At 40.9% G+C, this 24,651-nt stretch overlaps 1 protein-coding gene and 1 pseudogene across 1 annotated transcript; both read right to left on the bottom strand.

Moving 5' to 3' along the window:
- The window catches only part of LOC118811923, a 36,854-nt pseudogene extending 14,283 nt beyond the window's left edge, over positions 1-22,571 (bottom strand).
- On the bottom strand, positions 7,049-22,544 carry LOC118811931 (tripartite motif-containing protein 16-like). The gene is made up of 6 exons (XM_036576537.1): positions 21,972-22,544; positions 19,324-19,419; positions 18,673-18,906; positions 17,171-17,330; positions 16,898-16,948; positions 7,049-8,102 (listed from the first exon to the last, which is right to left on the bottom strand). The coding sequence occupies exons 1-6, from the start codon at positions 22,542-22,544 to the stop codon at positions 7,570-7,572; spliced, it is 1,647 nt and encodes a 548-aa protein (XP_036432430.1). The 3' UTR covers positions 7,049-7,569.
- Positions 22,572-24,651: the final 2,080 nt, after the last annotated feature.

Here is a 24,651-nt window from a genome sequence, read left to right as displayed (position 1 = left end):
CAAAACCTGTTTTGTTTCTTCAATGTATGTTTTGGATCATGATATTTTGAAGAATTTAATCTTTCCTCTGTCCAGACAGCATTAACTTTTCCCTAAGAGCAGCCACAAAACAATGTGCTCTTTTCATTAAATGCTGCTCTTAATTCCTCCAATAAACAGATTTTTCTTCAACCTATGGATTTTCTTTGAAATAAAGTCTGGGGGTGGTGAAGGCTATTCCAAAACCTTAATGTTAAAGGTTGATTTAATGTTTGTTTTGAATAATTGTCTTATTGCAATATCCAGCCTTTTTTCTTCTTCAGTTTTTTCACAGACAGTGGGACATTAGGTTCAAGGATTTGTTGAAATTATAATAGATTCACCCCTTTGCTTGAAAGTTGGCAATGTGTCATCTTCATCAAATGCTGCTTCTTTTTTTTCTTTAAATATTCTTTTGTTGATTGTGGCCAAAAAAATGCATTTTTATTTCATCAGTCCACAGTGCCTATTTCCAGAATGCTTCTGGCATATCTGTATGTTGTTTTTCTATACTTCAGATGTTGACTTTCAAACTGTGTTCAACATTTGATGTTTCCTTTGTAAATTCCCTTCCATGTAGATGAGGTTTATGCAACAACACTGCTGAGTTGACCAGTGTATCACGCTCCCTGTGCCAGCCAAATCCTCCAGTAAGTCATTAGCAGTAGTGTGGGGGTTTTGCTTTGCACACATGACCAGACTATGAGCATTTTTTTCAGAGAGTTTTCTCAACTTTCTAAATCCTGTCCCTATTTCAACATTTCACCTTAACTGCTATTTCTTAATGACATTTCTGGAAGTGAAACTGCAAGCAGAAACACCTAACTTTGTAAGTCAGCTATCTTTAGTTTCAGATTTTCAGTCAACTGCTTTTTTTTAAAACCAATGGCTGTTGAGTGTAAGCACACCACTGTGAGAGGTTTGAAAACCGTGTATACAATAATAACATTTTATCAAATTCAACTCATACTTACAAACTTACTGTTTTCTTCTGCTTACAAACACTAATGTGTTATGGAATGAAAGTTTAGAATCTGAACTTTCCACACATTTTCTTTTCTTGTTTCAATGAACTATAAGAAAATTTCAAATCTGTGTCCTCATAGATTCACCATAGATTTCTCTTTCATTTTATGAAAGCAACTGTATTAAAGTGTGCTACGTTCAGAAAGTGAAGAAAATGTAAAGCTAAACACAGCTCTCTTCTTGGTGAAAAGTCAGTAGTAAAATAGGCTTGTATTGAGTTCTTACCTGTTTCTCAGCTCGTTCTGCTGCAGCTGATACTGTATCGTGTCCTTTGTGGTCATCCTTGATACACAGCATGCAGATACACTGCTGGTCAGTGCGACAGTAAACCTCCAGCAGTTTCTCATGCTCAGAGCAGATCTGCTCCTGGAGGCGTCTGAAGGCTTTGACCAGCTTGTGCTTCTTAAAGGCAGGAGACTGATAATGAGGCTGGAGGTGAGTTTCACAGTAAGAGGCCAGACACACCAGGCAGGATTTGAGGGCTTTGAGTTTTCTCCCAGTGCAGAAATCACACTCCACATCTCCAGGTCCAGCAGGAGAAGCAGTGTGGAGCTCCGTCTTCTTCAGTTTCTCCACCACTTCAGCCAGCATGGTGTTTTTACCCACAACAGGCCTCTGAGTGAAGGTGTGTCTGCACTGAGGGCAGCTATAAACCCCCTTCAGATCCTCCTGATCCCAGCAACTATTAATGCACACCTTACAGAAACTGTGACCACACGCAACGGTCACTGGATCCTTCAGTAGCTCCAGACAAACTGGACAGTTGAACTCATTCACTGAAACACTGGCCTCTGCCATTTTACAGAAGGAGACAGAGAAAGAAACAGAGATGCTGTCAGCTGGATTTACTTAGTTAGATATGCTCATGTAGTTTTTTGCAGTGGATAATGGTTTATTGCTTATCTGTGATTGGTTGCTGAATATCATGCGATCTGAGTAACAGAAAGTAAAAGAGAAAAAAGCTTTATGGTTTGTGCTGCAGCTGAATCAGACTTTGTTAACAGAAGTGCAAAGATATGACTATGCACTTCAGACAGGAAGACTAGATAAGTTAATGTTCAATTTTGAATAGTCAATGTTTATTGATATAAAAGATAAAAGGTCAGTGTTTTTCTGTTGGTCACTGGGGAGGAGTTGTGCAGTGTTTTGGCACACTAACATCATTTTATCCCTATTTAGCAAAACCTGCCCTGACAAGTCTGTCTTATTGCTCTTATAACATAGCCAAAACACACTGGTACATACTCAAATAAGCATGCATGAATGTACATCATACTCATTTTATCTTCAACTGTAATAAATAAACTGCATATGCTGTAATTAATTAATTATTCTAGTGGATTGCTTCTGACCATGTTTGATGCATTTTATAGTTACAAATTGAATGTTTATTTTATCAGAATTCAGAGAAAATGTGTAGTTAAGCTAACTAACTCAAGTGTAGAGTTAGCAACTCTGACACAAACATTAAAACTCATTAGCTAACAGCATCACTAACTCGGCAGATTTAAAACACTGCTAGGTATAGATTTGCCAGAAATTCCAAGGCACTAAACCAGAGTAAGGTTACAAATTCACTATGAAAAAGCTCATGAAAAAGAGGTTTTGATTTTCATGCCTTCTCCATCTCAAACTGCAGACTCTTAAAAATAAAAAATGTGAAATAACAGCTCGCCTTTACAGGACATTAGCATGCCAGCAAGAAGCAAGCTAGATAGCCAGAGAACCATGTCAGTCCAGTATGTGGCCAAATCATCTGAGAATCTTTAGCTGGTCAATTAGAAGAGAGGCTCTCATTGATGATGTCATAGACTTTAAGAGATTTTGATTGGCTCATGTTTTTGTGATTTGCTGGCCCTGATACTTATATTGAAATTGTTGCCCTCAGGACAGGCAAAGTCAGGAGATGCCTGGGGAGAGATATTAAACAGTGAGTGAGCAGTCAGTTCTCATGGTCGTTGTGTTGGAAGTGGGACAAATGTGTAGGCATGAAGAAAAGTGACAAGGGCCAAATCGTTATGGCCACATGACTGAGCCAGAGCGTCTCTAAAATGGAAAGGCTTGTGCGGTGCTCCCAATTAAAAGGAGGTACAAACAACAGACCAGCAACAGGTTGTTGGGCGCCCAAGTCTCATTGATGCATGAGGGTGATGCAGGCTATCCTATCTGGTCTGAATAGACAGAAGGGCTGCTGTGGCACAAGTCACAGAACTGTTTAATGATGGTTATGGAAACAAAGTGTCACAACACACCGTGCATCACAATCTGCTGCATATGTAATTTTATATGTACTTTGTGTGACCCTGCACATCTGCCTCTGTGTGCTGCATTCAGATGACAGAACATATTCCACAAAAAATCCACGTCTGAGCCATGAGGAATTTGCCTGAGACAAGATTGCAAAACAGAAAAGGAGCGGAGTGGATCTTTATGTTCAACACCACATCACAAATCCCTAAACAGATCTGCACTTACTGTACTTCATTTTGGAGGAGAAAAACTCCACCAGGTTTAATTCTTTCTACTCAGCTGTGTAAACATTAGCAACATTAGCAAGTGCCCTAACCACCACAACCAGCTCAAAGATTTAGAATCGTATCTCTACATTACAGTAAACTAATCACCGAGCTACAGTGGTGAGAAATCAGTTTCTCAAGGATTTTAATCAAACCTCTGTAATGGCAAACAGGATTGTAAATACACCAGTGAATAAATATTTGTCTTGGAGCATTTTTCATCACAAATGTGAGTAAATCTGTCCTACTGTACAACAAACATTGGCTTTCCAGTTCAGTGTTACCTCCTTTTCTGATCTTCTACGTCGTTAAAAGTGAAACATGACGAGCAGAGCTTTTCACCTGAAGTTAAACGCTTTTAAATTTGATTGAGTGTAAACGTAGGTACAGCTGTTTAGTTGAATTATTGGTGCAGCTAGTCAGCGATTGATTTCAGACAGTATTAGCCACTGTTTACGGTGTGATCGGAAGCCGTTTAATGCTACTATATACTCTTCTGCATTAACAAACAAGGAAGTGTGACAATGTTCTATTGGGGTCAATATATTTAGAATTCTGTTCTTAGAAAAGCAATTCTCCACCATCAAAGACCACAGCCTGGACAATTCTGGTCTCTGACTGCAGGGACACAGGAGTTTTGTAGGCATTTCTGTCATCAAATAAACATATGTTGACTTCCAGACTACTTCCCTTCACTTCCCAACTGCACTGCACACAACATCAATGTGCAAATGATTTTTATGAGCATCTCCCCAAAAACTGATTATAAAGGCCATCACACATCTCACAAAGCAGCACCAGCACCAAGCCACAAGTATATTAAATAAACGTTCTGTAAATATTAGCTGGCATCTGAGGTACTTTGAGGAAAACCATGCAAACACCCAGCATGGTGAAAATCTGCATGAATACAGGTATGACACTAGAGCATGTCCGAGAAAGTATTATAAAGAATTTATGTACTGCTCTATTTTACTTTTGGAAGTGGAGCAATAAAACAAAGTCAAATTTAATAGCTGTATTTTAATCTTCATGGTCACATGACTCATCAGAATATTTTACCGTATTGTATTCAGGCTGTTTGTGTTTGTACTGCAACAAAAAATCTGCTTCAGAGAAGTTCCAGCTTTAAGTGACTTTCAAACAATTATCTAAATTTCTTTATGGTGAAATTAATAATGATTCAGACTGTTGTAAATATGACCAGCAGGTGGCGCAGTTCTGCACCTTCCCTCCTCATGTCCCATTACAATTACATATCGGCACTGTTTAAAGAAAAACAAATATATCCAAAATAGTAACTTCACAGGGGAACTTTTAATTTTATTCCAAGTAATTTGGAGCATTTCTATTGGATTAGTCATCATGAATGTTTAACACAATGTTAAGGGCAGCTGCTGAGATCAAATGAGGTAGAAAAATAAAAATTGCAAAAATGGAGATGTTTGTGTTTTTTGGCAGTAATGATATGTAATTGCTGTTGGAACAAAAACAAAATCTCCAAAACAGTAACATTTCAGAACAATGAAAAATGTTTTTAAATGAATGTAGCAAGATTTTATTGCAATTCATTTTTGATCATCCTCTCAGTCCATTAAAACATATAACTAAGTATAGTCGTTTTGTATGACAGTCATCATAATTACACTAGCTCTGTATTTCTGTATTTAGCTAATACTGAATGTGTTTAGTAACATTTAAATACCACTCAGATGTCATTTTTGTAGCATTTATTTTTGATATGCAGTACATAACATTTTTATACATTGCACTGTGTTACTGTAACCAAGATTTAGAACCATTACAGAAGAGATGCAATACAAACAAAACTACCCTCTCCAGTTTCTACAGGAATTTAACTGTTTCATGTTTCATACTGACACCGATAATAACTGAGTTTATGTGAGTATGTAGAGTGAATTATTACCATTAATAAAAAGAGAAAACCTTATTTTATGTTTATACTCTGCTGTATTTCCTTCACTACAGTGATTTTTTTACTCTCAGAATATAATCATTGTTCTTAACTCTGTATTGATTAGATTTGACCCAAAATCAGACTTTCTAACCGTTACTGTGCAGAATAGAACACCCCCTCCTCCCTTTAAGACTTATTTCTGTGATAATAAACTCAGTTTACTTGTTATCAAACACTGAGTGCTACATTAAGGTCTCTTAATTAGCAAATTAGCAAAATTCCATTAAATAATATTAAAAATATAGTTTAATTATGATTATCTCCTTAACAATGTACATTTTAGAAGTGATGAACAAACATGAACAAACAGTTTTAAGCAGGTGCACTCAAACGTTTGGCTGATAACACGTATAGACAAATAAAGATTTCAAGAGAATCAAAAAATGCTTTTTTTAAGTCATAGAGTTTGATTTGCTCTGTAAACACTGTTAGTTTCACTCCCCAATCCACAGTCCACATATAGAAATTGAGCTGAAAATTTGTTTTGAATTTCTCACCGTGATGTCACAACCATGAACATATTTCCATATGATCACCTATTCAGCCTGCAACAGGTCAGCTCTTCTCATGGCAGCACACTTAGAGAATAAAATTACAGTGTGACAAACTGTCGTGATATCAAACGGCATCTGTCATTACGATCACTAGACACAGTAATTACATCACACTCTGAATAGAATCTGTCACGACAGCATGTGACACACGACACTCACAAGACTTTGCTTTCTTTTCATGTTTCTGGGTGGTGAGTTAATATTAGTTCACCTCAGCATTAAAATCTGCCAACTTTATAAAAGTGTGATTTATAGCTATTTAAACTGTAAAATTTTATGCCAGAAAAATGAGAATGAACCGATTCAGTTCCAGATCAGTTGCTGCTGTAGAATCAGGTGATGCGGTCAGTCAGAGTGAGCACCTAATTCAGAAATCTTCAGGAAAACGCTGCAGATCTGAGCTCTGACAATACAAATAAAAAGCTTTCTAAAATGTCTGTAGATCAGCTGAATAAAAGACGGTGAGCTCGCTCCACAACTTCCTCCCAAAATGCCAAACTCTTCAAATCTACAAGATTCATGTCCCATATTTATCATTCAGAACAGAGAATATCAGTGGATGGTAAGTTTGTATGTATGTGTTTACGTTATTTAGGGTCATCACTCCGTGGATAATGTTGCTGTAATCTGATTACTGTATTTTACTTTTTACAGAACACTATTACATTTATTCCATTACTACCCAAATCTCTTCTGGATTTCATTTGGGGCATTTATTGTGAAATCAGCTCCTCTTAAAATATATTCTGAAATAACACAGTTAAAAATCATACAGATTTTAATAAAAATGTGTTTTTTTAAAAAACAAATGTTTTTACTGATTAGTGATTCAACTGTTGGTGTTTTAAATTTTTACCCTGGATTTTGTTTTGTTTTGTTTTTTGATTGTTTCAATGGAGAAAAAATAATATATATATATATATATATATATATATATATATATATATATATATATATATATATATAAATAATATATTGATTATTGATCTTGCCAGACGTGAGTTTTTGGACATGTTATTCAGGCAAGTTTTAAGCAAAGCTAAACTGTTTATTAATTGTTTATTTGCATTTACAACTTTTTGATTTTATTTTTGTTTATTTTTCCTTTAGTTAAATTTCATCAAAAAAGGTTCATCAAAACGTTTCACATATTTATAAACACACACGCATACACACATTTTCTAAGCTGCTTATCCTTCTGGGTCGTGGGGACATATTTATAGATCTAGTCGAATTAAAATGTACATTTTTAATAGATGAATTTACAGTAGCTTCCATTTTATTTCAATTACAGCTTATTACTGTAAATGTACAGCAGAATGGAAAAATTACACCTGTTTTAAGTTGGCATCAAGGGAAGAAAAAACTTTAGTTAAAAATATAGAATTTGACCAATTAAAGTCTGTATATATAATATCCATTTTACTGATAGTCTGCTGTGGTGGAGAGAAATGAGGTGTGAATATTTCAGCTTCATCTACTGATCTGAGCTGCACAGTTTAAGTGTTGAGTTTAAACCAACAGTAAACCCAGGGTAGATGCTGTGAGTGAATGTGGTGTGGACTCTATGGAGGAGGGTCATTGTATCAGAGACGCTGTAGAAGGACAGAGTTCCTGCACTGTGATCCACATACACTCCTATTCTACAGGAGCTGGGCACTGCAGGGAGGACAGTCTCTTTATTACTGTGTCTGAATGACAATCTGGAGTGAGAACAGATTAAACTCCAGGACTGATCATTATGTCCAAACACACAATCAGTACTGACTCCCTTCCTGTTGACATTTTTATATGACACTGCAATATAAACTCCCACACTCCCACTCCACTCAACCTCCCAGTAACAGCGTCCCCTCACACTCTCTCTACACAGAACCTGGTAGACATAAAATCTGTCTGGATGGTCAGGATACGGCTGGACTGTGTTACTGTAGGTCACCACTCTGTTCCCCTCAGACAGACGGAGGTATTTATTCACTGTGTTTGGATCCAGTGTGAGCTCACAGGAATCTGAGGGAGATAAAACACAACATTCAGTTCAAAAGCTGTCACAAAGCTCATAAAACTCCTCTGAGAAGTCTGGATTGAGTTTACAGAGAATCTTTAATGCTGAGCAGCTTCTGGTTGCTGTTGTGTTTGATTGTATGTCTGTATTTTACACAGTAAGAGCTCAGAGACAGAACACACTGACTAACAGAGCAGCTCAGGAACTGATCATTAATCAGCTGCAGCTCCTTCTGTCTGTTCACCCTCTAATATCACTGTTATTAGTTTCTTCAACAGGTCATTGGAACCTTGTGATTCTCTCAGATTGTTTAACACCTGATCAGGTGTATGTTTTTTTTTTCATTTACTTTGATTTGTAAAAATACTGTTTCATTATAATTCACCTAATTCCTTATTGGTGGCAACAAATTATCCACTTCAAGCAACTGCATGAATGTTTATGTGAATATTAAAGATTTCAATAGTTGCTGTTTCAGTCAAGTTTATTTCAAAACTATAATTAAGGGAAACTCAGCAAAAAAAAGACACAGAAGAAATAAACTCAACATAGGAGGAGAGTGAAGAAGAGGAGAGTGGAAAAGACAGGAATGGAGAAGAGGAGAGTGGAGAACAAGAGAGTGGAGAAGTTGAGAGTGGAGAGGAGGAGAGTGGAGAACAAGAGAGTGGAGAAGAGGAGAGTGGAGAGGAGGAGAGTGGAGAAGTGGAGAGTGGAAAAGTGGAGAGTGGAGAACAAGAGAGTGGAGAAGAGGAGAGTGGAGAGGAGGAGAGTGGAGAACAAGAGAGTGGAGAAGAGGAGAGTGGAGAGGAGGAGAGCGAAGAAGTGGAGAGTGGAAAAGTGGAGAGTGGAGAAGAGGAGAGAAGAGAGGAGGAGAGTGGAGAGGAGGAGAGTGGAGAAGAGGAGAAGAGGAGAGTGGAGAGGAGGAGAGTGGAGAAGTGGAGAGTGGAGAAGAGGAGAGTGGAGAAGTGGAGAGTGGAGAAGAGGAGAGTGGAGAAGTGGAGAGTGGAGAAGAGGAGAGTGGAGAGGAGGAGAGTGGAGAAGTGGAGAGTGGAGAAGAGGAGAGTGGAGAAGTGGAGAGTGGAGAAGAGAGGAGGAGAGTGGAGGAGAGTGGAGAAGAGGAGAGTGGAGAAGTGGAGAAGAGGAGAGTGGAGAAGTGGAGAGTGGAGAAGTGGAGAGTGGAGAGGAGGAGAGTGGAGAGTGGAGAGGAGGAGAGTGGAGAAGAGGAGAGTGGAGAGGAGGAGAGTGGAGAAGTGGAGAGTGGAGAAGAGGAGAGTGGAGAAGTGGAGAGTGGAGAAGAGGAGAGAAGAGAGGAGGAGAGTGGAGAGGAGGAGAGTGGAGAAGAGGAGAAGAGGAGAGTGGAGAGGAGGAGAGTGGAGAAGTGGAGAGTGGAGAAGAGGAGAGTGGAGAAGTGGAGAGTGGAGAAGAGGAGAGTGGAGAGGAGGAGAGTGGAGAAGTGGAGAGTGGAGAAGAGGAGAGAAGAGAGGAGGAGAGTGGAGAGGAGGAGAGTGGAGAAGAGGAGAGTGGAGAAGAGAGGAATGGAGAAGAGGAGAATGGAGAAGAGGAGAGTGAAGGAGAGTGGAGAAGAGGAAAGTGGAGGAGAGTGGAGAAGAGGAAAATGGAGAAGAGGAGAGTGGAAAAGAGGAAAATGGAGAAGAGGAGAGAGGAGAAGTAGAGAGTGAAGAAGAGGAGAGTGGAGAAGACGGGAATGGAGAACAGGAGAGTGGAGAAGAGGAGAGTGGAGAAAATGAGAGAAGAGAAAAGAAAAGTAGAGAGAGGAGAAGTAGAGAGTGTAGAAGACGGGAGTGGAAAAAAGGAGAGCGGAGAAGTGGAGAGTGAGAAGAGGGGAATGGAGAAGTGGAGAAGAGGAGAGTGAAGAGTGGAGAAGAGGAGAAGACGGGAATGGAGAACAGGAGAGTGGAGAATAGGAGAGCAGAGAAAAGGAGAGTGGAGAAAAAGAGGGTGGAGAGTGGAGAAGAGGAGAGTGGAAAAGAGGGGAATGGAGAAGAGAAGAGGAGGAGAGGAGAGTGGAGAAGTGGAAAGTGGAGAAAAGGAGGGTGGAGAGTGGAGAAGAGAGGAATGGAGAAGAGGAGAATGGAGAAGAGGAGAGTGAGGAAGTGGAGAGTGGAGAAAAGGAAGGTGGAGAGTGGAGAAGAGAGTGGAGAAGTGGAGAAAAGGAGGATGGAGAGTGGAGAAGAGAGTGGAGAAGTGGAGAAAAGGAGGATGGAGAGTGGAGAAGAGGAAACTGGAGAAGTGGAGAGTGAAGAAGAGGAAAGTAGAGAAGAGGAGAGTGGAAAAGAGGAGAGTGGAGAAGAGGAGAGTTTAGAAAAGATGAATGGAGAAGAGGAGAGTGGAGAAGAGGAGAGTGGAGAAGTGGAAAGTGGAGAAGACAGGACTGGAGAACAGGAGAGTAGAGAAGAGGAGAGTTCAGAAGAGAGGAATGGAGAAGGGGAGAATGGAGAAGAGGAGAGTGAAGAAAAAGAGAGAAGAGAAGAAAAAAGTGGAGAGTGGAGAGGAGGAGAATGGAGTGGAGTGGAGTGGAGAAGAGGAGAGAAGAGAAGTGGAGAGTGGAGAAGAGGAGAGAAGAGAAGTAGAGAGTAGAGAAGAAGAGAGTGGAGAGGAGAGTGGGGACGAGCAGAAGAGGAGAGTGGAGAGGAGGAGAGAGGAGGAGAGTGGAGGAGAGGAGGAGAGTGGAGAAGAGGAGAGTAGAGAGGAGAGTGGAGAGGAGGAGAGTGGAGAAGTAGAGAGGGGAGAAGAGGAGAGTGGAGAGGAGAGTGGGGACGAGGAGAGTGGAGAGGAGGAGAGTGGAGAAGAGGAGAGTGGGGACGAGGAGAGGAGGAGAGTGGAGAAGAGGAGAGTGGGGACGAGGGGAGTGGAGAAGAGGAGAGTGGAGAAGAGGAGAGTGGAGAGGAGAGTGAAGAGGAGAGTGGAGAGGAGAGTGGGGACGAGGAGAAGAGGAGAGTGGAGAAGAGGAGAGTGGAGAGGAGAGTGGGGACAAGGAGAAGAGGAGAGTGAAGAAGTGGAGAGTGGAGGAGAGGAAAGAGGAGAGTGGAGTGGAAGAGAGTGGAGAAGTGGAGAAGTGCAGAGTGGAGAAGTGGAGAGGAGGAGAGTGGAGAAGAGGAGACTGGAGAGGAGGAGAGTGGAGAAGTGGAGAGGAGGAGAGTGGAGAAGAGGAGAGTGGAGAGGAGGAGAGTGGAGAAGAGGAGAGTGGAGAGGAGGAGAGTGGAGAAGAGGAAAGTGGAGAAGAGGAGAGTGGAGAAGTGGAGAGGAGGAGGGTGGAGAAGAGGAGAGTGGAGGAGAGGAGGAGAATGGAGAGGTGGAGAGTGGAGGAGAGGAGGAGAATGGAGAGGTGGAGAGTGGAGAAGAGGAGAGTGGAGAGTAGAGAGGAGGAGAGTGGAGAGTGGAGGAGAGGAAAGAGGAGAGTGGAGAGGAAGAGAGTGGATAAGTGGAGAGTATAGAGGAGGAGAGTGGAGAGGAGGAGAGTGGAGAAGTGGAGAGGACGAGAGTGGAGAAGAGGAGGAGAGTGGAGAGTGGAGAGGAGGAGAGTGGAGAAGAGGAGAAGAGGAGAGTGGAGAGGAGAAGAGAGTGGAGAAGAGGAGAAGAGGAGAGTGGAGAAGAGGAGGAGAGTGGAGAGGAGGAGAGTGGAGAGGAGGAGAGTGGAGAAGAGGAGAAGAGGAGAGTGGAGAGGAGGAGAGTGGAGAAGTGGAGAGGACGAGAGTGGAGAGTGGAGAGGAGGAGAGTGGAGAGGAGGAGAGTGGAGAAGAGGAGAGGAGGAGAGTGGAGAGGAGGAGAGTGGAGAGGAGGAGAGTGGAGAGTGGAGAGTGGAGAGGAGGAGAGTGGAGAGTGGAGAGGAGGAGAGTGGAGAGGAGAAGAGAGTGGAGAAGTGGAGAGGACGAGAGTGGAGAAGAGGAGGAGAGTGGAGAGTGGAGAGGAGGAGAGTGGAGAAGAGGAGAAGAGGAGAGTGGAGAGGAGAAGAGAGTGGAGAAGAGGAGAAGAGGAGAGTGGAGAAGAGGAGGAGAGTGGAGAGGAGGAGAGTGGAGAAGAGGAGAAGAGGAGAGTGGAGAGGAGGAGAGTGGAGAAGTGGAGAGGACGAGAGTGGAGAGTGGAGAGGAGGAGAGTGGAGAGGAGGAGAGTGGAGAGGAGGAGAGTGGAGAAGAGGAGAGTGGAGAGGAGGAGAGTGGAGAAGTGGAGAGGACGAGAGTGGAGAGTGGAGAGGAGGAGAAGAGGAGAGTGGAGAGGAGAAGAGAGTGGAGAAGAACCCACCCACATTTGGCTGAAACTTAAAAAAGGCATTACTAATTGTGAACCTGACCTCTATATTTGTGCAGCTTACACTCCTCCTGCAGAATCCCAGACTATAACGAAGAGTTCTTCAACAACCTCCACACAGAAAGCAGCCATTTCCAGGCTCAGGGCAATGTGCTGCTGTGTGGAGACTTTAATGCCAGAACAGGTTCTGAATCTGATATAATTGACACCCAAGGAAATAACCACATATTTAAGGCCTCCCCAAACCTGACCCCCACGTCAGCAGCACGCAGTAACCCTGACTCTGCCGTAAATAGGAGCGGTAAGGAGTTAGTGCAGCTCTGTCGAGGCCTGGGCCTGTACATGCTTAACGGTCGGATCCGAGGAGACTCTTTAGGTCGGTTCACTTACTGCTCAGCTCTTGGGTCTAGTGTAGTCGACTACGCCATTACTGACATGGACCCCTCCTCTATCAGTGCATTCACTGTCAGACCTCAGTCACCACTATCAGACCACTGCCAAATTAATGTGTTTCTGAAGAGGATTCAACAATCAAATAAATCAGAGAAGTCCTGTAAACTAATACAAATCAGCCCTACGTACAAGTGGACTCTTAACAGTGTGTCTGAATTCACCAGTGCAATCAGTTCTACAGAGATTACTAACCTTATTAACCAATTCCTAACAACAGAGTTCCAGCCTAATGAGAGACACATAAATCTGGCTGTAAAACAAATTAATGAAATTTATAATGAATCTGCAATCAAAGCAAACCTCAGTAAATCAAAGAAGAAAAGACAAAGACCCCACAAAGAAAAGTGGTATGATGAGGAGTGTGAAATTATAAGAAAACAACTTAGAAAGCTATCTAATCAAAAACACAAAGAACCACAAAAGGCAGAACTGAGACAAAAATACCATGAAACACTCAAGCAATACAAGAAAACTATTTATCAGAAAAAAAAGCAACATTACAACCAAACTCTACAAGAAATTGAAAATTCTATTAACCAAAACCAGTTCTGGGAAAAATGGAACACTCTAAAAACACCAGAAAACCAGGAGATACCAATACAGAACGGAAACACATGGAAAACATACTTTGAAAATCTATTTAAAGAAACCCCAACAGAAAATCTCACACGCAACCAAAATTACATAAAAAATAAATTAGAACTTCTCGAATCTGCTATCAAAAACAATCAAAACCCATTAGATTACGAAATTACCCCAGAAGAATTGGCCGACGCACTCCAAAACCTAAAAACGAAGAAAGCCTGCGGCCCTGACAGCATCAGGACTGAGATGCTGAAGAGCAGCTCTCCTGACCTGCACAGGGCCCTGCTGAAAATCTTTAACCTGGTTCTTCAAGCTGGCTGCTTTCCTGAATCCTGGAACAGGGGGCTTATTTCCCCGATATACAAGAGTGGAGACAAATTTGACCCCAACAACTACCGAGACATCTGTGTGAGCAGCAACCTGGGGAAGGTTTTCTGCTGTATTATTAACACCCGAATACAGGCCTTCCTTACCGAACACAGTGTCTCAAGTAAGAGTCAGATTGGCTTTTTACCAAATCACTGGACTACCGATCATATTTACACCCTACACACCCTAATCAACCAGCACGTCCACCAAAACAGCAACAGTAAAATATTTGCATGTTTCGTTGATTTTAAGAAAGCTTTTGATTCCATTTGGCACACTGGATTATTCTATCAGACTCTACAATGCGGTGTAGGGGGTAAAGTATATGACATCATCAAGTCCATTTATCTGAACAACAAGTGTGGAATTAAACTCGGCGACAAAAGAACAAAGCACTTCACTCAGGGGCGCGGGGTGAGACAGGGCTGCAGCCTGAGTCCAACCCTGTTCAACATTTATATAAACGAGTTAGCGGTGTTACTGGAACAGTCTGCAGCTCCTGGACTCACCCTAAACCACACGGAAGTGAAATTCCTGCTCTACGCAGATGACCTGGTGCTGCTGTCGCCCACAGAACGAGGGCTACAGCAGCACCTGGACCTGCTGGAGCAGTTCTGTCAGAACTGGGCCCTGATAGTCAATCTGGACAAAACTAGAATAGTAATCTTCCAGAAAAAAAACAGATCTCAGGAAAACAGACACCTTTTCACTCTAGGAAACACCGCCCTAGAGCACTCGTTACACTATGATTACCTAGGACTGAAAATCAGTGCCTCAGGAAACTTTGATCTGGGAGTGAATGCACTGAAAGAGAAAGCGCGGAGAGCTCTCTACGCCATCAGGAGACAGTTCCACAAAATAGACATCCCTGCATGCAGAATTCTGCAGAAATATATTAAAAGTTCAACGAAAAACACCTACAAATGCATGCAGGGCAGAATTAGGCCGATTTCCACTGATTATACCCGTTCAGAAAAGAGCTTTAAAATTCTGGCAACATCTAAAATTCAGTAATTCAAACTCACTACAATATAAAGCACTTAAAGCCCAAGAGTTCAGCCCTAAACCCAGTCCCCTCTGTCAGCTGGTTCTGAGACTAACTAACCCACTGACCCCTAACACACAGCAGCCTCAGTCCAGCACTGCTGACCAAAGTCCAATCAGAGTAAACCAAATTATCAGACACAGTAAAAACACCTATCTGGAACATTGGGACAGCGAAACCAGAACTCAGTCTAAATTACAGAACTATCGGGCCCTAAACAGAGAGTATGAATTGGCAGAGTATCTCTTCACCGTCAGAGACCCACAGCAGAGACAGATCCTGACCAAGTACAGGCTCAGTGACCACAGTCTGGCCATAGAAACGGGCAGATATAAAAAATCCTGGCTGCCCAGAGAGAGAAGACTGTGCGGTCACTGTGAGAGCGGTGAGGTCGAGACAGAGCTGCACTTCCTCCTTCAGTGTGAAAAATTCAAATTGGCACGAGAAAATTTCATAACAAAATTAAAAACATTCTCCCAAATTTTCAAATTCTAACAGAATCTGAAAGACTACCGATCTTCCTTGGTGAGGGCAGCTCAGCGTCTCTCTCTGCGAAATATGTGGCAGCTTGTCACAGCCTGAGGGACAGTAACACACTCCACACCCCCACCTCACTGACCCCCCCCAAACCCTTCACTGTATATAGGTTAAATACACCGATTGTAATTATTTTTATTATATATGTTGTCTTATTTTATTTATTTACTGTATTTATTTATTTATTTTACCAAGCTTTACAACATGTATTATATTGTCTTATTTTATTTACTTACTGTATTTATTTTAACATTGTTGCTGTTATTTCAATGACCATTATTCATTGTTACCGTTAATTCTATATTTGTTTTTTAGTTCTACAAAATATGTTCCGCTTTGAGTTGAATTTTATATGCTTTGGCAACATTGTACTCAAAACAGTCCTGCAAATAAAGCTACTTTAAATTGAATTGAGTGGAGAAGAGGAGAGTGGAGAAGTTAAGAGTGGAGAGGAGGAGAGTGGAGAGGAGGAGAGTGGAGAAGCTGAGAGTGGAGAGGAGGAGAGTGGAGAAGTTGAGAGTGGAGAAGTGGAGAGTGGAGAGGATGAGAGTGGAGAAGTGGAGAGTGGAGAGGAGGAGAGTGGAGAAGAGGAGAAGAGGAGAGTGGAGAAGAAGAGTGTGGAAAGGAGGAGAGTGGAGAAGTGGAGAGTGGAGAAGTTAAGAGTGGAGAGGAGGAGAGTGGAGAAGTTGAGAGTGGAGAAGTGGAGAGTGGAGAAGAGGAGAGTGGAGAAGTGGAGAGTGGAGAGGAGGAGAGTGGAGGAGTGGAGAGGAGGAGAGTGGAGGAGTGGAGAGGAGGAGAGTGGAGAAGTGGAGAAGTGGAGAGTGGAGAAGTGGAGAGTGGAGAGGAGGAGAGTGGAGAAGTGGAGAGTGGAGAGGAGGAGAGTGGAGAAGTGGAGAGTGGAGAAGTTGAGAGTGGAGAGGAGGAGAGTGGAGAAAAGGAGAGTGGAGAAGTGGAGAGTGGAGAGGAGGAGAGTGGAGAAGTTGAGAGTGGAGAGGAGGAGAGTGGAGAAAAGGAGAGTGGAGAAGTGGAGAGTGGAGAGGAGGAGAGTTGAAAGAAGGAGAGTGGAGAGGAGGAGAGTGGAGAAGAGGAGAGTGGAGAGGAGGAGAGTGGAGAAGAGGAGAGTGGAGGGAAGCTCTAATAGGGTGGATCTCAGTGTGACGTTACTCTGTGGTTCAGTTTCTCCACCTGTTTGTATTGGATTAGTACAGTTAATAGGTGGGTCTGTTAAAGGAAACTGATTTAAACTGTTGATGTGGATGAAAATCAATGAAATATGATGATATGAAAAGTTTGTTCATAATAAGATAATAAGTGTTACTAGAAGATCATTTATGTCCTGTTAAATGTGAGCAAGGGGTTCATAAGGTGACTGTCTGATTTGATAAATATGTTTGTTGTTGATTCATTCGTCCTCATATCCTCTCCTTACCTCTCCTCCTGTCCTCAGAGAGGATCTTAGACATGAGCAACAGATTCAAGGAAAGGAAATGAAGACGCTCGATTACAGATTTGAGATTCAGCCCACAGTCTGTGAATCAGACTTACAGTGTAGAAACTCCTCTCTGGTTTGGGGTTCAGTGATCTGGATTTCTTTCACTGTTGAAACAGTTAAACACAGTTAATCACTAAAAGAGCTCAGAGATTTACGTTTACTTCAAACTGTTAAAGGACAGAATGTCTCTCTCTCCTGTTGTACTGCAGCTGCCATCCTTGTACAGTGTAGGCTTACAAAGCACTGCACTAACACAAACACAGTCTTCATATTCTTTATAAAACTGACAGAATGTATGTCTTAAGTTAATAAATTTAGTAATTTACCATGAAGTGATGTTTTTCTGATCTCCCTTTCACAGAGATTTACCACTTTGTCCCTCAGCTGAGACACAGACTTCACTACCTTTTCAAAAGAGTGGACAGGACGGGCAGTGATGGAGGGAAAGACTGCAGGTCCAGGAGGAGCAGAGAGAGACTGGAAACTCTACACAGAGACACGGTGAGTTACAGATACAACAAAGAGAGATAAGAGAACATGTAGATGAAGAAAAACAACTAAAACTAATTCACATAAATTCAAAAATCTTCAATAAAAATCACACCTACATGCACTTTACCCCTTAAATGGCCAGCGTCCACCAGCAGGCCCAAAGTTTCATTACACACTTCTATAATCTATAAGAACAGCTCAGCCAGTTTACATACAAGTCCCTGTAGTTACTGAATAACAGCCTTAGTATGTAATGAGTCTGGAAATTTAAACCCAGACATCATCAAACTGCTCTGCTCTGTTTCTGCTTTACAGACATTCACAGCTAAATCCACTGATCAGACCCAGCATAACTCAGCATTGACTTTCAGTAGTGATGCTGTAACACAGTTGTTTTTGCTAGTTAAGTTTTCTGTGCCTACTAATTTGATTTGAGACTGTCTGTAGGCTCAGCCAGGCTTCTCAGTATGGAGTTAGTTTTGTGCCAAAATGTTAGCTAACTTCAAATAGCTTAACCAATAGCCAATGTTAGTTAGATTAATACGTTACTATTTATTTGAGTATTACTGATAAATCATTTCTATTAATTTGATACTAGAAAGCTAGAAACCATCTAGCTAATGTCGAGGCTACAAGCACACTAGCCGACTGGGTACCACAGCCACGAACGTACCTTGACCAATTGGCATAAAGCTGCTTAAGAAAAGATGCCATGATTGGTGGACTGACAGGACCGGCCCTTCACGATTGAGCAAGTTTTTCAGTTTCGAATGAAATCAGACTGTTTTGTTGAGCAAGTTCATTAGCTGCGCTCAGAGCACCGCTGTCCTCTCAAACCGGAACATTCCTCTCTTAAACATCAGGATCTTCACTCAAACATTTTGGCACAAAACTCACTCCATATCTCAGCACTGCAGTAACACTGACGTGGTGGTGGTGTGTTAGTGTGTGTTGCGCTGGTCTGAGTGGATCAGACACAGCAGTGCTGCTGGAGTTTTTAAACACCTCAGTGTCGCTGCTGGACTGAGAATAGTCCACCAACCAAAAATATCCAGCCAACAGCGTCCTGTGGGCAGTCTCCTGTGACCACTGTCCTGTGACCACTGATGAAGGACTAGAGGATGACCAACACAAACTGTGCAGCAGCAGATGAGCTATCGTCTCTGACTTTACATCTACAAGGTGGACTGACAAGGTAGGAGTGTCTAATAGAGTGGACAGTGAGTGGACACAGTGTTTAAAAACTCCAGCAGCACTGCTGTGTCTGATCCACTCGCACCAGCGCAGCTGGATGTCCAGATGGATCTCAGTGTGGAGGTTCTGACGCTGCTGTTACCTGGAGGAAATGAAGATGGTCCTCAGTGAATGAAAGCTGCTCCAGCTCAGTGTTTCTCCTCCTCAGCTCAGAGATCTCCTGCTCCAGTCTCTCCAGGACTCCTTCAGCTCCTCTGACTGCAGCCTCCTCCTGAGCTCTGATCAGCTCTGATATCTCAGAGCGTTTTCTCTCAATGCAGCAGATCAGCTCAGCGAAGATCCTCTCAGTGTCCTTCAGTGCTGCCTGAGCAGAGCTCTGATACAGAGAGAGAGAGAGAGAGAGATAGAGAGAGTGAGAGAGACAGAGACGCCTTTTAATACACCAACACTATCAAAAATAACTTTCTAAATTAGTCATTATTGCATTATTGTAATTCTAATGTTGTTTTTTTTTCTAATGTAATCTTTTTTTGTTTTTTATTTAAAAGGACAGTTAAAATTTACACAATACAAACCACAGTCATAAAAACTGAAACATAATTAATGAGAAATATGTTTAGTTTTTTATAGTAAATAAGCATTAATCCAACTAATGTAATGATATTTTCAGGCTGTGATGATAAAAGAATCAGTCAGTGGCTCCTCACTGGCTGACTGGAGGAGAATCCTGACTGATCCTGAATCAGATCTTCTGGAAATCAGCTTTTGTTCTTCTGCTCTGCTCCAAACTCACCTTGTGAGACTCCACAGTTTTCTTCAGCTCCTGAAGCTCCTTCTCTCTCTCCTGGATTTTCTGCTGATATTTTCTCTGAGTCTCCACCAACTGCTTCTGCAATGGGGAAAAATCAAACATTAATTATTTAGCTCCGTTTTTAAAGTGAAATAATAGCTTATTATTTCAATTGGTCATTTGACTAAAATTTTGCAAATGGTTTGCAACAAATTGTCAAATTCTGACTGTAAATGTGATATTTATGGAGGAATATTAATATGACAGAAATCACTGCTAACAGCGATACTATGTCAATGTAATAAGACAATTACACAGTTACTTAAGTCCTGTTGTGTGAGAAAGTTTAGAAACTCCTGGTGAAACTATACACTGTTGATTTTCTAATTTTAAAACTGTGGAACAAATGTAAATATGACATTTTAGAGATTTTAGAGCACCGTTATTATTTATTGGCTACATTGAACATATTGGAAGAAAATAAAATATAAAGTATGGCATGTGCATAAGTTTGGACACCCTTTAGGTCATTACTTACTAAGAACCCTGGGTGCTGAAATCACAGCATATAAATGTTTGTCTACAATTTTAAGATTTTAATAGTATTGAAGTCTGAAGATGGTGAAAGCAAATTCATTACTTCTTATTCACAGAATGTAAATAAAAATATAGTGCAATGATACGCAATCATGTAAACCATATTTTTAAAGGAAAATACTACAAAGACAACATATCAAATGTTGAAACTGAGAAATTTTATTGTTTTTTTTTTTTGTTGTTGTTTTTAATATTTGTCCATTTTGAATTTGATGCCAAAAACATGTTCCAAAAAAGTTGGGACGGGGGCCTGTTTACCACTGTGTTTCATCACCTCTTCTTTTAACAGCACTCTGTAAGTGTTTGGGAACTGAGTGTTTTGAAAGTAAAATGTTTTCTTGCTCTTGTTTGACACAGGATTTCAGCTGCTCAACAGTTCAGTGTCCCTTTTCTCATATTTTAATTCAATAATGCACCAACAGCATTGCAGCATGACAGGACACTTTTCCACTTCCCCTCAGTCCATTTTGAATGAGCTCAGGCCCAGAGAAGGTGGCAGCGTTTCTGGATCCTGTTTATGTACAATTTCTTCTTTGTGTTTTAGAGTTTATTATTTGCATTTGTGGATGCAGTGATGAACTGTGTTCACAGACAGTGGTTTTCTGAAGTGTTTCTGAGCCCATGCAGTGATTTCCACTACAGAGTGTTTTTAATGCAGTGCCATCTGAGGGCCCAAAGATCACGGCCAGCAAATACTGGTTTTCAGCCTTGCCCCTCACATACAGAGATTTCTCCAGATTCTCTGAATCTTTTACTGCTATTATGTACCGTAGATGATGAAAAGCAAAAGTTCTTTGTTATTTTATGTTGAGAAACGTTATTCTTGAATTGTTGCACTATTTCATGGTGCAGTCTTTCACAGAGTGGTGAACCCCTCTTCATCTTCTGAAAGATTCTCTGGGATGCTTTTTTATACCCAATCATGTTAGTGTTTTTTTTCACTTTACCACTTCACAACTTTTGTTGCCTCCGTCCCACCTTTTTTGGAATATGTTGCTGCTATCAAATTCAAAATGGACAAATATTTTTCAAAAAACAATGAAATTTCTTAGTTTCAACATTTGATATGTTGTGTTGGTATTATTTTCAATGAAATATAGGGTTTAAATGATTTGCACATCATTGCATTTTGTTTTTATTTATATTTTACAGTGTCACAACTCTTTTGGAAATGGGTGTAACGCGACAGAATGACGTAGACACTCGCAGATAAAAGGTGAATGAGAGGCTTTACTAGTGCAAATAGAATCCACAATTGTAGTCAGGTCACAGGCAATGGTCAAATCCAGAAAAGACAATATACACAAAAACACAAACATAACCAGGCAAAAGAGTCCAAAAGGGATCAGGCAAAAGGCAGGTCAAAACACGAAAAAACAGTCAGAAATAACGCTCAGTAGCTCTATGAAAACAAGCAATACCTCGCAATGAGACTATCTACAAGCCTGGGCTTTAAGCTAAACTAATCAAGGAAGAACAGGTGTTACTGATCAATACTCTGGGGAACTGGAGTGCTAATTGGAGCGTGAGAGTGAGGCTGGAGACAGGTGATCTCCCAGGGGATTCTGGGAGATTGAGTCCAAAGAGAGTTCAGAGCCGAAGGGAATTGGGACAATAGGGTTGTAAAAGGTTTTTTTTTCCTTTCAGGAAAACTAGACTGTACATACAATAATAATTTTTCACCAAATTCAACTCAATATAATATCTCCCCTTCAACTAACAAACGCTAATGTGGATTGAAATGAATTGAGAGCTAAAGGATAGAATCTGCACTTTCCTCACTATTTCTCCTCTTGTTTTAATGAACTATGAATAAAAACCTATAAAAATTTCCTTTTATTATCTGAAATCCTTGCAATGTATTAGGGTTAATATCTCTGGCTTCACGTCAAAAATTGCACTTTATGTCAGAAACAGAACTGGACAGATTTCACTTTTTTCTGGAAGTATTTTATTGTGCTACATTCAGAAAACAATGAAACTGTATAACAGACCCCACCTCACATTTCTTGATGAATAGTCAATAGCAGAAAAGGTTTGTATTGAGTTCTTACCTGTTTCTCAGCTCGTCCTGCTGCAACTGATACTGTATCATGTCCTTTATGGTCATCCATGGTACACAGCATGCAGATACACTGCTGGTCAGTGCGACAGTAAACCTCCAGCCGTTTCTCATGCTCAGAGCAGATCTGCTCCTGGAGGCGTCTGGAGGCTTTGACCAGCTTGTGCTTTTTAAAGGCAGGAGACTGATAATGAGGCTGGAGGTGAGTTTCACAGTAAGAGGCCAGACATACCAGGCAGGATTTGACGGCTTTGAGTTTTCTCCCAGTGCAGAAATCACACTCCACATCTCCAGGTCCAGCAGGAGAAGCAGTGTGGAGCTCCGTCTTCTTCAGTTTCTCCACCACTTCAGCCAGCATGGTGTTTTTACCCACAACAGGCCTCTGAGTGAAGGAGCGTCTGCACTGAGGGCAGCTATAAACCCCCTTCAGATCCTCCTGATCCCAGCAACTATTAATGCACACCTTACAGAAACTGTGACCACACGCAACGGTCACTGGATCTTTCAGTAGCTCCAGACAAACTGGACAGATGAACTCCTTCACTGAGAGACTGGCCTCTGCCATTTTACAGAAATTCTACAACAATAAAACCAACATAGCAACACAAACAAAGTGAACTTCCTGGTTCTGTCTGTGAGATACACATACACAGTAGAGATCTGCTTCAATTTCTCTTCTGCTGAACTGAGAGTGGGAGGAGACAAAAACAGGCAGATCGAGAAAGAGAGCGATTACATGAGATCTAATGCATGTTACCTTACCTGATTTTCACTCTGAAAATACAGATTCTTAAATGGTCCTTTTTGTAGCTCTACGTTTCAAGCCAAAGAAACATATGGTATCACCACATTAGCACCCTAGAAGACCCTGGGCAGGTCTTTTCAAATGAGGTCATTAAAAGCCAAACTTACCATGAAGAGGGTAAATCATCAAGACAAACTAGTAAAACTGACAAGAACACAATGAGACACAACCTAGTTGTAACATGATAATGACTAATAAACATTAACCACAACAAAATGTCCCTTTAACCTGGGAGTTGCGCATATGAGAGCTACTTCTCATGGCCACACCCCTGAGATCCCCATGGCAACACAGAGCCCATGGCAGACACCACAGTATAGGGTCTTTTTTAAACCCATAGCCTCTTTCTACAGGCTCCCTAGTGGCCATTCACTTAGTGTACTAGAAATCAACTTAAAACCCATTTCTAAAAACGCTATACTACAAAGATAACATATCAAATGTTGAAACTGAGAAATGTTATTGTTTTTTTGAAAAAAATCTGCCCATTTTGAATTTGATGCCAACAACACATTCCAAAAAAGTTGGGACGGGGGCCTGTTTACCACTGTGTTTCATCACCTCTTCTTTTAAAAACACTGTGTTTGGGAACTGAGGAGACACTGCTGTAGTTTTGAAAGTGAAATGATTTCCCATTTTTGATTGATACAGGATTTCAGCTGATCAACAGTTCGGGGGCTCATTTGTCGTATTTTTCATTTCATAATGTGCCAGATGTTTTCAGTATTAGCTGCCAGCTTGAAGTTAAGTTCTACCCATCCCACATAAGTTATCACAGCACCACTGGCAGGTTCAACTTTTAAAGGGTCAAGCGGATCAGTTATTTCAGCCCCTCAGTTTCATGTCAGGTAAGTGCATAGCTTTCCAAGCTTCATCAAATGCACATTTCTATGACCCAGTGTCCACCAATAATTCGGTTTTCTTGTCCTGAAGATAATTTATGATACACTTTTTACCCAGCTAGTTTGATCACAGTTGACTGTTTCTTACTCAGAATGCAGTTTATAGAAACTAGACAAATGGTACATTTGTACTTTATTTCATTCATTAAAAGCACATATCAAAGGAAGCTGCTGTTTGTGAACTTCCTGCTTATATATCTTCCTTTTTAGGGCATTTATATTTGGAGGCACCGCTTGGATGTGTTATGAGGTTCACTCCCCAGAAAGTGGAAATTTCCTCTCATTAACCATCCCTCTAAAACAACCCAGACGACAGAGAGTGCAGTAAAACTGTTAAAGTGGAGGTGAGGCCTTGTTTCCAAAAGAGTTCCAGAACATGCTTACTCAAGATAAAATCACTGTAAAGCACGGCCTCTTATGACTTGTTGCTTTAAACTTACCTTAAAATTGCTTTAAAAATTGATTTAAACATTTCTAATTTTTTTTAACATTCCATCTAGTAAAACATTTGTTTAACTGCAAAATCCTTTCCAAAACACTTGGGATGCTGTGCAAAATGTAAGAATGCAATGATGTGCAAATAATTTAAACTCTATATTTAATTGACATAGTACAAAGTCAAAAAATCACTGTTGAAACTGAAAAATTTTTTTTCATATTATTTTGCTGGTTTTGTAAATCAGAAACGTTTCCAACAAATTATACTCCGTTAACATTACTGAAGAAAAAATGTGTAGTTCAACTGAGGAACCTCAAACAGATGGAACATGCATTTTATGGCTACTTTGAGAATTAGTTAACAAGATTCTTCACACCAACACTTTCATTTATAAATACAACCCCATGTCCAAAAAAATTGGGATGCTGTGCAGAATGTAAATAAAAATAGAATGCAATGATGTGCAAATCATATAAACCATATTTTAAAAAGAAAATACTACAAAGACAACATATCAAATGTTGAA

The sequence above is a fragment of the Colossoma macropomum genome, unplaced genomic scaffold (genome assembly GCF_904425465.1).
Source record: "Colossoma macropomum unplaced genomic scaffold, Colossoma_macropomum, whole genome shotgun sequence".
NCBI classification, from domain to species: domain Eukaryota; kingdom Metazoa; phylum Chordata; class Actinopteri; order Characiformes; family Serrasalmidae; genus Colossoma; species Colossoma macropomum.
This window is presented reverse-complemented; position numbering and strand designations above follow the sequence as displayed.